The following is a 16,618-nucleotide window of genomic DNA, read 5'->3' as shown; positions in this document are numbered from 1 at the left end:
CTGCCGGGAGCCGGAGTCCCGCGGCCGTTACCGAGCGGCGGAGGCGGACGCCCCTGAGGTGACCCGGGGGCCGGGCCGGGGGCCGGGCCCTGAGCAGAGCGCCGCCCCGGGCGATGCGGGGCCGGGGCCGGCGGCCAGCGGCGCTGAACGTGGAGGCCCGCGGCCCTGCTGCCCGCCCGCAGCCCCGCCGGCGCCCGGCGACCATCCCGGCGGCGTCCCCGGCGAGGGCGGCGGGCGGGGCGGCGGCGCGGCCGGTGGCCGTGAGGGCGGCGGGCCCGGCCGGTGGAGCTACGGCGCGCGGGGCTGCGGGGGCGGCGGGATCGGGCCCCCCCTGAGGAGCCGCCGGCCCCGCCGCCCCCGCCGCCCCCGCTCGCCGCGACGCCCGAACGGGGCGAGACGCCTCCGCGACCCGTCGGCTCGGTCCTGCGCGCCCGGCCCGAGCGAAGGCGGCGGCGGCGGCGGCGGCGGCCCCTGGAGCTGGGCACCTTCATGGCCAACAAGCTGCTGCTGAGGGCGCGCCAAGGTGGGTGCGGCGGGGCGCCCCGGGGCCCGGGACCCCGGGACCGCGGGACCGCGCCCGGCCGGGTGTCCGGATCCTGGGCCTGACCCCTGACCCCCGACCCCGCGGGCCACGCCCCCGTGCCCAGGGAACCACGCCCCCATTCCGCGGGAACCACGCCCCTGTGCCCACGGAGCCACGCCCCCACGCCCAGGGAACCACGCCCCCATTCCGCGGGGCCACGCCCCCGTGCCCAGGGAATCACGCCCCCATTCCGCGGGAACCACGCCCCTGTGCCCACGGAGCCACGCCCCCACGCCCAGGGAACCACGCCCCCATTCCGCGGGGCCACGCCCCCGTGCCCAGGGAACCACGTCCCCTATGCCCAGGGAACCGTCCACGGGGCCACGCCCCTATGCCCAGGGAACCACGCCCCCACGCCCAGGGAAGCCCGCCCCCATGCCCAGGGAACCACGCCCCCACGTCCGCGGGGCCACGCCCCCATGCCCAGGGAAGCACGCCCCCACGCCTGCGGGACCACGCCCCCACGCCCGCGGGACCACGCCCCCACGCCCAGGGAAGCCCGCCCCCATGCCCAGGGAACCACGCCCCCACGCCCAGGGAAGCCCGCCCCCACGCCCAGGGAACCACGCCCCCACGCCCAGGGAACCACGCCCCCACGCCCAGGGAACCACGCCCCCACCTCCGCGTGGCCACGCCCCCACGCCCAGGGAACCCGGCCGCAGAACCCGCCTCGGGGAGCCCCGGTCCCAGCCTGAAGTCCGGGGAGCTCGGCCCCACGCCCCACGCCGGTGTCTGCGGAGCCCCTTTTCCTGGCTGTCAGGGCCCGGGGCCGGGCGCAGCTGCGGTAAGCAGAAACATACCGGAAACTCCGGCCCAGCCCCGCCCCGCGCCCGGAGGCGCCGAGCTGAGCCCGCGAGCACCGCCGACCACAGCGCCCAAGGGAGGGTCTCTGGGCTCAAGGAGCCTCGGAGCCTCGGAGCGCCCAGCACTCGCGAGGCCGGAAGACTGAAGGCCATGCTGCCCGCAGCGTCCTTACCTCGGCGTCTGCCTCGGACCCGGTGCAGCTCGGCTGGGGTCGCGCACCTCGAGACGCCCAAGGAGACTCTGAGGCGGACGGGATGCGGCCCGGCGTGCCCGGCGGGGAACTCTAGAGAGGAAAGAGGGCCCAAGGCCACGGTGGGCTAAGCTGCACGTTGAGGAGGAGACGGGACGAGCAGATGAGATCGGTGACAGCAGAGCCGGAACGTCAGAGAGCGGAGACGTGTCAGGCCCCCGGATGCTGAGCGGGGGTGATGGAAGGTGATGGAAAGAAGGCTGTGTCCAAAAGTGATCCTGAGGTGAACGGGCCGGCTGCTTGAAAGGCTCTGTCTGTCGGGAGAGCCAGGAGGTGGCACAGGGGCAAAGCACCGGACCGGGTGGGTGACGGTGACGGCCGTCACAGGTGCAGCCCCCAGCAGTGTCGACGCCAGAGAGATGGCCTGGCTGTCGCATTAGCAAACACGGTAGATTTGAAGATTGAAGAAGCAGAGAGCAGGCCCAGGCTGGTGCACAGGTGCATTGTAGCGAGTGTCCAGGGTAGAATCCGGTCACTTCGCTCATGTCTTATAGAAATAAAAGCAGAGTTACCCCCAGTCATTTTATGATGCCACCAATACCCAAACCGGAAAAGACATGATGACAAGAGCAGTACAGACAGACCATTTGGTCTTGCAAACGTGGACACGAGAACTTTCGACAAGCTAGCAAATCAAATCCAAGAATATAGGAAGAGAATTATATGCCTCTGTTAAAGTGGTGGTTATATGCCAGGTGTGCGAGGTAAAACCACACATTGGAAAGCTGGTGTAGCTTGCCATATCAGAAGGCTGTTGGAGGAAAGTGTTCACATCACGTGGCCCGGGAGGTGGAGCAGTGGATAAAGCACTGGACTCTCAAGCATGAGGTTCCAAGTTCAGTCCCCAACAGCACATGTACCCGAGTCGTGTCTGGCTCTTTCTCCTCCTATCTTTCTCGTTAATCAATAAAATCTTTTTTAAGAAAACGTTTGCATCATTTAGTTAGACAATACATGACAATGTCGAACCGATTCATCAGTGTCCGATAGTTAGTCATTGCTAACCTTCTGCAAACCCACATATGAAGCACACAGAGTACCAAACAGTCTTAACTCATGTGAAGTAACGGGAGATTTAGGCAGCCTTGGGTATGAGGAAAGGAGGAGGGTGTTTGGCAGCTGCCTATCACTGGGAGATGGGAATTTGGGCCGTGTGTGACGACTGAACTGTGAAACACTAACCCCTCCGATAAAGCCTTTAGGAAGGAATGGGACTGAACTTCATCTTGTTTTCACACTTATTTTATTTTTACCAGAGCACCCCTCAGCTCTAGTTCATAGTGGTACGGGGAATTGGACCTGAGTCTTTGGAGCCTCAAGCACGAGAGTCTCTTTGCATAACCATTATGCTATCTACCGCCGCCCTCTGCGCTTCGTCAGGACTTGTACAGATAGCTGCCACAGGAGGTGGGGTGAAGACCTGCATGTGGGGGTTCAGTCCCTGGCACGGCATGTGCTGGAGCGGTGTGGCACTCTGGGCTCTCACAAATAAGCAGATATTCGAAAACGTGCGCTTTGCAAAAGGCAGTGTCAGAAGAAGAAAAGCCACTGCTGAAGGACTAAAAAAATTACAAAAAATTCTCCTTTAAAAAATACTTATGGGTGGGTGGGGAGAATACAGGTCCAAGAAGGATGACAGAGGACCTAGTGGGGGTTGTATTGTTATAGGGGCAACGGGGGAATGTTATGCATGTACAAACTATTGTATTTACTGTTGAATGTCAAACATTAATTCCCCAATAAAGAAAAAGAAAAGAAAAACCTCAGATGCCTCTCCTGACCCCAGAGTTTCCAGCTCATTTAGCCCCTACCTTGAGGCTCAGTCAAGGCAGGATATAATTCCAGCGAAAAAATATTATATATTTTTATATATTTATATATGTAAATTTATTTATTTATTTATTTACTTATTAGTGGGAAAGGTAGGATGGAGGGGAAAGAAGCAGACCTCACTGTCACATGTGCTGCCAGAAATTGAACTCGGGACCTCGTGCTTGAGAGTCCGGTGCTATATCCACTGCGCCCCCTCCTGGGCCACCAAACAATTGTTTAAGCTCTACAGTAAGCACATAAAGCCTGGTTGGAGCACTGGCATGTCTGACCAGCTAACACGATGAAGGAAGAAGTACCGAGTCTTCAGGGAGACGAACATCCAGCAGACAGACGCACACACGCACACACGCACACACGCACACACGTGTGGAGTGGTGCCGACTCGCTCTTGCTGGGGACGTGAAATGGTAGAGCTGCAGTTTCTAGCGTAGCTGAACACTGGGGGCTGGGTGGTGACGGCAGGTGCATTGGGCCAGACCCCGGTCTCCACCACACGTGAAGCAGGGCTGCAAGTGTCTCTCCTCTCTCCTCTTGATTTCTGTCTCATCAAGTCAAAAAAATAATAGATTTTTTGAAAGGTTATTTGAAGCAACGAAGCATTCTTGCCGTATAAGCCGGCAAGCGCACTGCATAGCAGCTGTTTCCCCGGACAGGCTGAAGACTCACCTTCACATAAGCACTTGCGCGCAGGGCGGGTAGGGCGGGTAGGGTGGGGTGCAGCGGCAGCGGCAGCGCCACCGCATCAGGTTAAGCACGCAAGCGCCATGCCCGAGGGCCCGGGTTTGAGCCCTTGCACCCCACTCCCAGCCTGCAGTGGGGACGCTTCACACGCGGTGATGCGGGTCTGCAGGTGTCTCTCCCTCTCTGTCTCCTCCCCACCCCCAAGTCCACTCTGTCCTATAGAAAAATAAAAATTGACCGCCAGGAGCAGCGGACTCGTCCCAGAACTAAGCCTAGAGAAAACCCCTCGCACACGGATGTTGATAGCAGATCAACCCCAGTTGTTAAAACCTGGAAGTGATCAAGCTGTCCTCCAGTTGTGTTGGGGAGGGAAGGCAGAGGGGGACTTCTGGCGGTCTGGGAGGCGGCACAGCGGCTAAAGCACTGGACTCAAGCATGAGGTCCCCAGTTCAATCCCGGCAGCATGCGTATCAAAGTGGTGTCTGGTTCTCCCTAATTTTTACTAATTATTGGATAGACAAATTGAGAAGGAAGGGGGTGATGTCTGGTTCTCTCTCTAATTTTTACTAATTATTGGATGGACAAATTGAGAAGGAAGGGGGTGATGTCTGGTTCTCTCTCTAATTTTTACTAATTATTGGATGGACAAATTGAGAAAGAAGGGGGTGATGTCTGGTTCTCTCTAATTTTTACTAATTATTGGATGATGGACAAATTGAGAAGGAAGGGGGTGATGTCTGGTTCTCTCTAATTTTTACTAATTATTGGATGATGGACAAATTGAGAAGGAAGGGGGAGGTGGGCAAAGAGACACCTGTCACCTGCTTCACCACTTGTGAGGCCCCTCCTGCAGGTGAGGTGTCTTATCAGTTATTTATTCGCTGGGTAGAGACAGCAACTGAGAGGGGAGAGAGGGAGAGGGAGAGGGAGGGAGACACCTGCAACTCTGCTTCGCCACTCTCAACGCTTTGCCCCTGCAGGCGGGGACCAGGGGCTTGTACCCGGGTCCCTGTGCACTTAATCAGGTGTGCCACCACCTAGCCTTCTGGCTCTTTCTCTCTTCCCATTTTCTCATTAATAAAATCTTTTAAAAATAACTTTTAGGGGAAGTCCGGCTGTAGCACAGCAGGTTAAGCGCAGGTGGCGCAAAGCTCAAGGACCGGCGTAAGGATCCCGGTTCGAGCCCCCGGCTCCCCACCTGCAGGGGGAGTCGCTTCCCAGGCGGTGAGGCAGGTCTGCAGGTGTCTGTCTTTCTCTCCCCTCTCTGTCTTCCCCTCCTCTCTCCATTTCTCTCTGTCCTATCCAACAACAACGACATCAACAACAACAATAACTACAACAACAATAAAAACAACAAGGGTAACAAAAAGGAAAATAAGTAAATATTTAAATAATAATAATAATAATAATTTTTAGGGTGGTGAAACTGGTTTGCCTTCTACTGTAGTGGTGGGCACGTTTTGTCATGCCTTTGTCCGGCTCCCTAGAAGGGCCATCAGACAGCGAGTCTTGACTCGACCTGTGGACTCGTGAGTGACAGTGACATCTGCATCAGATCACTGTGAGAAGTGTGCCCCCATGGTGAGGGGCGCGGATGGGTGCGTGTGGAGACAGGCTACCTGGGAACCGCTAGTACTGCCCACTTCCCATTCCACTGGGCAGGGCAGAGAGAAACCGAGAGGAGGGGAGCTAGAGAGGGAGAGAGACGCCGAGACATCGGCGGACCTGCTTCATTGCTTGTGAAGCTTCTCAGCTGCAGGTGGGGAGCCAGGGGCTCAAACCCAGATCCCCTCGCTTAGTACGCTGTGCGCTTAGCCCGCCGCGCCACCGCCAGGCCCCTCTTCACTTGTTTTTTGGCCGGGTGTCAGGAGGCCAGTCCTCCCCAGCTCAGGGCCCCAGGTGGGACCCGACCCTGAACAGGCAGGCAGGATTCTTCACCACAGGGCGCATCTCTCGCGCACCACTCGACATCTTAGTAGACGGTTCAGGGTGGCATGGGGCGTGATCACACCGGCGTTCGTTCACCTGAGGCCGGTCCCGGCAACCCCTCGGCCCTGCCTTCCAGCCTCAGCCCTGCTCTGCTTCCCAGTGCCTCCGGCTGGTCGGGCAGCTATGTAAGTGGAGCGCACATGCACTGGGCTTGTGGTGGCGGACTTGCTGCCCTCACTTTGCTATTTGAGGCAGCCCGGGCGCCGGAATGTCTAGACCAGAGTCTCCACAGGCCTCCCTCCCGGTGTGACTCCAGGGTGAGGGCGAGAGCACGGGGAGCCGAGCTCCGAGGAGGTGTGGGTGCACTCAGCCTTCCACACCCACTCGCCCGCCAGGGACCTGCCCACTCGGCCCCGTCTGCAGGGGAGGGGACAGCCGCGACCGCTGCTCTTCCCTGATTCCTGATGTCCTTCTGTGTGGGGCTTCAGGTGGGAGGGGCTACCTGGGGACCCGCTCACAGCGAGCTTTTGGGAGGCCTCTGCCATCTCACCTGCCACCGCCACCCGCCACCGCCACCCTCGGGGTGACAGGAGGAGGAGTCCAGCCTGGCTGTTGGCTGTCGTTGATATACCCATCTGAGTAGCTGAAGGAAAGGGACGATCCCCTTCTGCTGCCTTACAAACCTCTTTTTTTCATAGTGATTTATTACTGGTTTACACAAGTATGAGACAGCGGGTCTAATCCCACCCCGTTCCCACCACCAGAGTTGTGAGTCCCTGTTCCCTGCGCCGGGAACTGCAGTGGTTCTCCCCAGGCCACCGGTGCAGGTTCTTTCTATGACTGCCTGTCTCTGGTTTTGTATATGTGCCCATTTTCCCTATGTCCCTGCCTGCTCTTCTTTTCTAAGTCACACCTACTCCGCCTACTACTTCTGAATGTCCTTCCTCTGTCTCCTCTCTCCAGGTCCTGAATAATTGGGGTACAGAGCCCTGTGGGCAATGCTGCCCTAACACTTCCCCCCCCTCGGGCAGTATGGACTGAGACTCTTTCTGGGGTGCAGGAGGTGGAGTCGTGGTGTCTGTGGCCCACGCGGCGGCCCGGTGGCTCGCTTCAAGGGATCTCCTGAGTGTGGCTGCTTGGGCGCTGACGGGCAGTGGCGCCACCCAGAGCCCACGGGCCACACTGCAGGAGGCGTGGCCAGGGCTGCTTGTTCCTGCCAACACACAGTGAAGTGGACTTTGAGTCGCTGCAGTACATTAACGGACTTGGTTACTGTAACTGGCCACTAAGAAAGCTTTTATCTCCGAGTCTAGGAGGCTATAACAAAAAGCACGGCCGCAGTAAGAGGTGGAGGGAGATGCTGCAGCTGCCCCCCGTGAGCCTGTGCAGCGAGCTGCGGCACTCCATCGGTGAGTGACGGCACGGGTGGCGGGCATGGGTCGCGGGTCTTATCGCTCCCTCTCTTTCAGTCTCTCTGCCTTTCCATCTCTCTTCATCTGAAGTAAAAAGAATGGAAAGGTTAGCCTGGGGCTGAGGGAAACGGGCTGGAAGGTGGCACAGTTGTCGGGTCCAGTCCCCTGTCGTCCACCTGCAGAGAGAAGCCTCACGAGCAGCAGGGCCGGTCAGCAGGTGTCTCTCCATCTCCGTCTCTCTCTCTCTCTCTCTCTCTTCCCCTGTCAGTTTACCTCTGTCCCAGTCAACAAAACAGACAGGAAAGGGGGGAGGGGATGGCCACCAGGCTTGGTGTCTTTGCGGTGCTGGCACCAAGTCCTCACGGTAATCCTGGAAGCAATTAAAAAATAAAGCCCCGTAGGCTTTCTAGTCTGCAGTTAAGAACTGGTGGGCTTTTGGAAAAGTCGTGACAGTGGTCTGGGAGGCGGTGCAGTGGATAGGGTGTTGGACCCTCAAGTGTGAGGTCCTGAATCCAGTCCCCGACAGCACGTATCTGGCTCTTTCTCTCTCTCTCTCCTATTGTTAGCGAGCAAAATCAAACCACCATCCACTGTAAGGAAGCAAAAGATGTTTATTCACGAATTCGAATCCGGGACGAGAGGTGACTGACAGCAGTCCACCAGCTCGACCCCGAACAAGGCCCAAACCACACAATTTATAGCATTTTTGAATACACTCAGGGAAGGGGAACACATCACCTTATCAATCTATATCCAATAACATGCTATAGAAAACACGGAATCCAATCATTTCAAACCTAGCAAAAAGCATGATCCACTCAAAGCAGAGCGCGGGCTAATTTCAAACATTGCAAAACCACACAACCAATTGAACCTAGCCAGGTAGGGTCACCACATCCTCCCGCCATCAGCTGCAGCCTTCTGGTAAACAGCTTCCTTGTGCAAAGGTGCTGATAAGCCTTGCCTGTGTGCAGGGTCCTGGTAGACAACTGGTGGCTTACTGATTCGGTTCTGTTTTTCTAGGGGAAAGGGTAGGGAATTTTCCATCTCACACTATAAGCAGAAAAGCAACTATGCTTAAAACTTTAAAACTACTGCATCTCACATTCCCCACTAGTCTTAGCTGAGAATCAAATCTTTGATTCATCTTCTTCCTCTTCCTCTGTAAAAACCTCAGTATATCTTGTTTCAAGGAGCATTACCTTTTCTGACTGTCTCCGGATCAGGGAGATCAACGATTTCCATAGACAGGGCCCCAGGGTAAAGATTAGGAGCAGGGTGATCACAGGCCCCGCCAAGGAGCTGATCAGTGTTGTCAGCCAAGGGGACCAAGAGAATGGGTTGGTAAGCCAGCTGCCCTCGCTCAGGTCCCTCAGACGGTTGTCCCTGTCCTCTATTCTTTTCTTAACTTCAATTAAAGTCTTCTTCACCATTCCAGAGTGGTTGGCATAAAAGCACCAGGCCTCGTTTAGGGCCACACATAATCTTTCCTGTTTCATGAATAGTAAATCAAGCCCCCTACGGTTTTGCAGGACCACCTCGGTCAGAGAGGATAGCGACCCTTCAAGGCACTCGATAGTGCCCTCTAGTGTTGCCATGTCCTGATTGATCTGCTGATCTAATTGTATTAGAGTGGTCTCCTTGGCTAGGGCCGTGGCTCCTATTGCCACTGATCCCGCTATGGCTGCCCCCGCGAGCAGGGGAACTACTACTGGGACACGCTTCTGTCTTATTGGCCCGAGGTGGTCTGTCCCCTGCCGTTCAAGGTGCGCCCACCCTGCCTCACCCTGGGAATAGTACACATGTGACAGAATATGGGCCAAAACACAGAGGTCCTCCTTAGTCATTCCATAAGGGGTGATACAGGGAGTGCCTGAAGTACAGGCCCACCAGGTTCCCTCGGGGGCCTTGAGGAGAATGGCCCACTCCTGGGTTTTACTAACTCTGATACTCTGGTTGCAATTGCCCCTGTACGGGGAGGAGTCCAATTTATAACTGGCCGTAACAATACAAGTTCCTTTTCCCTGAATATCCCCCAGGGTCATGTGGGGCTGCACCCCCCCACTTGCACTCAGGGCCTTTAGAATTTCCAGAGGATAAATTCAGCTTTCTAATGTCCCCCTTCTGGCTACCTCTCTCCGCAGAGGCGGCCACACCTATATAATAAGGGGGCTCAGGATGCAGACACAACCAGCAGTCTCTAGTTACACTAGGGTCAGACTCATTCAAAAGGTGATATATTAGCTCCACAGTTCTTACTAGTGGCTTCACCTGGGATGCAAAGATTCTATGTTAGGCGGCTTAGTGCCACTTGGCACAATGTCAGTCTGGTTTCTATCAGTCTCATTCCTTCCCCTTATCTCTGAGGACGGCGAGGGAATGGGACGGGGGTCCTCACCTAAGATAAGTGGCCTCAAGGGCCCAATAGGATTCTGAGTCCATGGTAGCAACCGCAATTGGATAGTGAATAAAGTCCCAGAGTCATTCTTAAGGAAGGGTATCTTGATGCTCCACTCTCTCCCTCCTGTCCACGAATCAGTCTCATGCCAAGTCTGAACCTTCACTTCCATAGGGTTACAGTCCCTTATGTTGCAAGTGCCTGGTTCAGTCGGGGCGCCTTGGCGGATCACCCTTGAGAACTTCAAGTGCTTGTCAATGTTCGTCGCCGGAGATCCTTTACACTTGGTGGGGCCGCCTTCTTTGGGGCATACATAATAGGGTCTGTCCCAAAGTCGCTTCTCTAGATCAGTGGAGCCGCACCCTCCGTCTGTAGTGCTCCGGGTGGTAGAGATTGTCTTCCCTTCTCTATTTCTTAGTTCAAACATGGGCAGTGAGATTGTGTTGGTCCAGTTTGTGCCAAACAAATCACACAAATCAAAGGTGAATGTAGGCTGCCTCCTTTTTTCTTAGTTCCCACATGAACAGTGAGGACACTCGGGGGTGGGCAGCATGAAGACCCGAGCCGGAGCAAAGCAAAAGCACAGGGTCAACAGGAGACCAGCCGGACCTTCACTGGCTCTCTGGTGGGCACGGCGCACCGTCCTCTCGGGTCCTCTGCTCCGGGTGTGTCAGCAACGGACCTCTTCAGGCGGGTGTGATGAATCCAGTGGCGCTTCCCGGCGACCTTTGGGGCAGTCGGCGTACTCAGGATCACGGTGTATGGTCCTTCCCACTGGGCCTTGAGGTGGTCGGGATGCAGCTTCTTTATCAGCACAGAGTCACCAGGCTCAAACGGGGGCTTGGTCTCCGTTCTCCTCTCTCCGGGTCCCAGGCTTTGCGTCCCAGACAGAGGCTCTCACCTTTCCTCGCACCACCTGTAAGGCCTGTAGAGACTTAAGGAGACTGCCATGTGACACCTCAGCCAACTTTTCAGCCCCAACCCGGGGTACCAGGGTTGGCTGTTTGCCATACGCAATTTCAAAAGGGGTGAATCCAGACACATATGGGGTGTTCCTACTTCTAAGCAAAGCAAAGGGTAAAAGAGTAACCCAGTCCCCGCCAGTCTCTATTTTTAACTTGGTTAAACTTTCCTTAATAGTCCTATTCATTCTTTCTACCTGCCCCGAACTCTGGGGGTGATAAATACAGTGTAGTTTCCACTCAATTTGCAAAGCTTCAGCCAGTTGTTGGGTGACCTTGGCAATGAATGCCAGACCATTGTCAGACCCCAGTGAATAAGGGAGCCCAAACCTGGGGATAATTTCAAAGACCAATTGTTTCACCACTACCTGGGAAGTCTCTTTCTTAGTTGGGAAGGCTTCAGCCCATCCTGAAAAGGTGTCTATCATAACTAAGAGGCACTTATATCCTCCTCGGGCTCCGGGCATTTCGGTGAAGTCTGATTCCCAATGCTCTCCAGGTTCCTCTCCTCGCCACCGGGTCCCAGGCTCCTTCACCTGCACAGGATTGGCATTGACTCTAGCACACGTGACGCATCGGCTTGCCACACTCTGGGAAATCCTGTGCAGACCAACTATCAAATAAAATTTACTGATTAGCTCGGCCAATTTGTTTCCCCCCAAGTGGGTACCTTGATGCGTCCGAGTGACCACCTGTCTGCCCAGTGACTGAGGCAGTAGAATTCTCTCATCTGCCAAGATGATCCATCCTTCCTTGTTGGGTTTTCCCCCAAGCTTCCGGCTCAGCTTCTCTTCTTGTTCAGAGTACTCAGGCTTCTTCCCTTTGATAATTTCTTCTGGTGTAGCCGCTACCAACTGGGCCTGGGTCCCCACTAGTCTTTGGGCCGCCTCCTGGGCTGTCTGGTCCACCAACCGATTACCCCGCGAGACTTCTGAGTCATCTTTCTGGTGTCCTTTACAGTGGATGACAGCAACTTTTTCTGGCCCCCAAACAGCCGCTAGCAGGGCCAGTATCTCCTGGGCATGCTTGATAGCTCTTCCTCCGGCTGTCAGCAATCCTCTCTCTTGGTACAGAGCCCCATGAACATGGACAGTGGCAAAAGCATACCTGTTGTCGGTGTATATATTCACCTTCTTCCCTGCTCCCCATTTGAGTGCCTGTGTGAGGGCGATCAGCTCCGCCTTCTGTGCTGATGTCCCTTGCGGCAAGGATTCAGCCCACCGCGGCGCCCGCATACCGTACACCGTCCTCCACAAAGCTGCTTCCATCCGTGTAGAGGGTCTCCTGTGCATCTGGCAGCGGGACGTCCGTCAGGTCAGCTCTCAGTGAGGTCAGGGCTTCCAGGATTTCTCCGCAATCATGGGTGACATCCTCTTCTGGGTTGGGGAGCAGGGTGGCTGGATTTAAAGCTGCAGTCTGCTTAAAAGTAATGCGAGGTGGGTCCAGTAACAGTACCTGATAATGGGTGACCCAAGAGTTGGTCATCCACCGGTCCGGAGGGGAGTGAAGTAGGCTGGCCAGGTTGTGGGCCATGGCAATTTCTAGGGTCTGCCCAAAAGTCAGCTTGGTAGTCTCTTTCACCAGTAGGGCGGCTGCTGCCACTGTCCTCAAGCACCCTGGCCACCCTGCTGCTACTGGGTCCAATCGTTTAGACAGGTAGGCAACAGGCTTCTTCCAGGGTCCCAGGGTCTGAGTAAGTACCCCTTTGGCCACATGAGTAAGTACCCCCTTTGGCCACACCAGCATTTTCTGCTACAAACAGCTGGAACGGTTTGTTAAGATCGGGGAGACTCAGGGCGGGGGCACTCACCAGAGATTTCTTCAGTGCCTGAAGCCTGAAGCCCTTTCCTCCGTCTCAGTTCATCTCAAAGGTGTATCGCCTCCGCCGGTGGCAGTGTAGAGGGGTTTTGCTAGCCCGGCGAACGCTGGGATCCATAGCCTACAGTAGCCCACCGCCCCCCAAGAACTCCTGGACCTGTCTCTTCGAAGTGGGAGTCGGGATCTTCAGGACGGCCTGGATCCTTCCCTCGGACAGGGCACGTCGTCCCTCCTTAATTTGATAACCCAGATAGGTTACTTCTTGAGCACACAGCTGGGCCTTTCTGGCAGATACCCGGTACCCCAAGTTCCCCAAAACCTCGAGCAGGTCTCTGGTTGCCGTTTCACAGTCCTCTCAGGAGGAAGCAGCCATCAGTAGGTCCACGTACTGCAGAAGGCTGCACTCAGGGTGCTCGCCTCAGAAAGTTAGTAGGTCCTTGCTCAGCGCTTCATCAAACGAAGTAGGAGAGTTTTTAAAACCTTGGGGGAGTCGGGTCCAAGTCAGCTGTCCTGACTCACCTTCCTCGGGGTCTGTCCATTCAAAGGCAAAGATGGGCTGGCTCTGTGGAGCTAGGGGAAGGCTGAAGAAGGCGTCCTTCAAATCTAGGATGCTGTACCAGGTTCGGTCGGGTGGCAGGAGACTAAGGAGAGTATAAGGATTGGGGACTGTAGGATGAATAGTCTCTACCCTCTTGTTTACCTCACGCAGATCCTGCACCGGTCTGAAGTCATTCGTCCCAGGCTTCCGAACCGGAAGGAGGGGCGTGTTCCATGCTGATTTGCAGGGTACCAAGATGCCAGCCTCCCTCAGGCGTCGAATATGGCTCCTGATACCATACTGAGCCTCCCGGATCATGGGGTACTGTCGGACGCGAACTGGGGTAGCTGAGCTGATTAATTAGACTACTATGGGAGTCACATGCTTGGCCAGCCCTGGGGGGTTGGTCTTGGCCCATACTCTCGGGATTTCCTGCTTCCACAGTGCCAACAAGTCTTGATTACCTGCCTCCTTTGGGGTCTCATAGAGGCGGTACTCTTCCCTTGCTGGCATGGTAAGCAAGAGCCACCCGCCTGCTTGTACTGTTGGCCCGTCGTTGGCATCAAAAGAAATGGTGGCCTGCAGTTTCCCTCCCCGGTAGTGGCTCAGGACATTCGGGAATTACCAGAAAGGAGTGGGTAATAGTCTCTAGACCGGGGCCAGCAACTCTTCCTATGGACTTTGGATAACTCTTTGCTTCCCCTGTGGCCCCTACAATTTTAACCTCGTCCTTCCCGGTGGGTCCAATTGGTTGCTGAAGTACTGAATGGGTGGCCCCAATATCCACCAAAAAGTCAATTAATTTTCCCCCTACTGAGAGTTTTACCCTGGGCTCCTGGGGGTTGGAGGAGCCTTGACTTCCTCAATCTAATTCAAGCAGCAGAGGTGCTTCCTCCTTCTTCCTTCCTCCTTCTTCCCTCAGCTTAGGACAGTCCTTCTTCCAGTGCCCCCTTTCCTTGCATAGTGCACACTGGTTCCTCCCTAGGGGCTTGCCTTGGCCTTTTACCGGCCCTCTCTCTTTCTTTGGTCCTCTTCTGTCCTCTCTACGTCCAGTCTCCCTGGCCAGGAGGACCACTGCCATCTTCTTATGCAACTCTAAAGTGGCTTTCGCCGGGTCTTCCCTATTTTCAAAGACTTTCTGGGCTACTGCCACTGATTCAGAGAGAGACTTCGCCTCAAAACCTTCTAACTTCTGTAACTTCTTTCTAATATCTGGGGCTGACTGGGCCACGAACTGGAGAGCAACTGCCGGCCCATTCTCGGGGGCCCTGAGGTCTATGGGTGTCCAGGTTCGGTACGCCTGACACAACCTGTCCAAAATGGCAGTCGGGCTCTCATCCGTGCCCTGTTTACACTCGGTCACCTTAGTTAAATTAGTGGGTTTCTGGGCCGTGGCTCGGATACCCCGTAATAGAGTCTGGTGGTACCTGGTGAGGGCCTCATATCCGGCGCTTGTATTGGGGTCCCATTTCGGTCGAGCTTGGGGAAAGACCTCTTCTATCCTATCCTGATCAGTAGCTGGTTCCCCCCTGCGATCCCGAACCTGCTTCTTCCCTTCCGCCCTAATTCTTCCCCTTTCTTCTAGGGTGAACAGGGTATTCAGCAGTTGCTGACAATCATCCCAAGTGGGTTGATGAGTGTAAAAAACTGACTCAAGTAGGGTTGCCACCCCCTCTGGGTCCACAGAAAAAGGAGGGTTCTGGTTCTTCCAGTTATACAAGTCCGAGGTGCTAAAGGGGACGTTAAGTCCTCAAGGGCTGTCCTCCTGCATCTAGCTCCCCTACCTCCTGCAAAGGAAAAGTCCCAACCGGTGCGGGCCCTGACCCAAAAGCAGTCCCTGCTCTAGTATGAGGTGGGCTCAGGACTCCTGACGGGGACCCCAAGGTGGAATCAGGCACTTGGGGGGTCCCCTCAGGAGCGGTGGCCCTTGGGATACCGGCATAAGGAGGAGGAATCTCGTTCCTCCACATCCTCACTCGTGGAGGGGAATCAGAAGCATCGGGGAGGACAGGAGCGGTGGGTCTCCTGGGAAACATTTCCCCTTTCCTGCTCTCGGCCACAAACACTCCCGATCTGCTCTTAACCTTCTGCCTCCCTCTGCGGTCACCTCTGCATTCTTGCAAGTATTTTGGCTGGTTGTGAACAATACCCATCCAGTCCTCAATGTACGGCATCTGGTCTGGGTGCCCGAGGTTCCCAAAGATCACATCGTGCACCGCCGTGCACTTTCCCAGTCGAGACTCCCTGTCTCAGGCCAGCCGACCTCAAAAGTTGGCCACTCCCTCTCACAGAACTTTCTCAGTGTGAAGGTGTCCACCTGTATTCCAAACCCAGCGGCTCTCCTGGAAAAATCTGAAAAGTTCTTAGTTAGGCATTCAAGGGGGGTGAGTTGGCAGTTCTTGGACTGACTCTGTCCCATTTTCTCATCAAAGTGGAACAGAAAGGAGACAAACAATGTCACAAGGAATACAGCAATCAGCCAAGGGTTCTTTTCACTCTTCCACTTACACGCCGGCCGGCACACCATACACTTTCACACGTCCTCTCACTCTCCCGCGTTCCCCCAACTAACCCAAAGGGTGTCCACTTAGGACCTTCTCCCTTACTGGGGATGCACAGAGCCTCGGTCGAAGGGGACTCCAGCTTGCTTGACACTTAACCACATGGACACACAAACACAGATTTAAAAAAAATTTATTAGAGATTGGAAGAAGAACTGCCCCCCTATGGGGGACAGACAATCGGCTGTGCTCACCTGGCTGGGCCCCTTGCGGAGCCTTAAGGAGTCTTAGCTTAGGAGTAGCTGTATGATCCCCGGCCTCGGTCTCAATAAATTGAGAATCTCCACTGAGCTAAAATGACTCCATGGACACGCAGGTTAGAGCCCAATCAAGCCCCATAGTCTGTTGACCATGAGGCACACAACACGCACACAAACATTCACACAGACCATTCATTCAGTCAAGAAGGGGCGATTACCTGACCGGCCGCCGCTACTAAGATATTACAAGCCAGGCCTTCAGGAATCACCGGAGAGTAGCTCCAGCCAGACTCCGTCAGTTGCACTGACAAGGTCAATCTTTTCGCGAATCGCCAAAAGGGGAGAGAAAGAAAACACACAAGGAGACACAATAGAGACGTATTCGAACCAGGGAACCCTGTCTCAGGAGTTAGATCCTAGCAGGACCCTACCTCACCTGGCTATAGTGTGGTACCGCAGCCACACTCTCCAGGACCCTGTTTCAGATCCAGGCATCCGGGCCCTGTTTCAGACCCAGGACCCCAGCAGCCTGGAAGTCGTCACTTCCCAGTGCTGCAGTCTGGGATTTCAACGTGGCGTCCCGCAATCCACAGACCCCCAAGCCCCCACGGGGACACACAGGCGGTATACCGTACACAAAAAATCAGGC

General features: G+C 55.6%; 2 protein-coding genes across 5 annotated transcripts in view; one reads left to right on the top strand and one right to left on the bottom strand.

Annotated features, from left to right (window-relative positions):
- Positions 1 to 16,618, bottom strand: part of TADA2B (transcriptional adaptor 2B) — a 253,837-nt gene that overhangs the window by 14,824 nt on the left and 222,395 nt on the right. The gene's annotated exons all lie outside the window — the stretch shown is intronic.
- Positions 40 to 16,618, top strand: part of GRK4 (G protein-coupled receptor kinase 4) — a 65,121-nt gene continuing 48,542 nt past the window's right edge. For 3 of the 4 annotated variants that reach the window (XM_060188548.1, XM_060188547.1, XM_060188550.1), the window contains exons 1-2: positions 351 to 523; positions 7,394 to 7,489. In XM_060188548.1, the coding sequence (XP_060044531.1) occupies positions 490 to 523; positions 7,394 to 7,489 (130 nt within the window). In that variant the 5' untranslated portion in view covers positions 351 to 489. Of the gene's footprint in view, positions 59 to 350; positions 524 to 7,393; positions 7,490 to 16,618 lie in introns of those variants that run through there. The other variant, XM_060188549.1, reaches the window with a different exon arrangement.

Source organism: Erinaceus europaeus, chromosome 3 (assembly GCF_950295315.1).
Source record: "Erinaceus europaeus chromosome 3, mEriEur2.1, whole genome shotgun sequence".
NCBI lineage: Eukaryota > Metazoa > Chordata > Mammalia > Eulipotyphla > Erinaceidae > Erinaceus > Erinaceus europaeus.
Note: the sequence above shows the minus strand (reverse complement) of the source record. Positions and strands in the feature narration are given on the sequence as shown.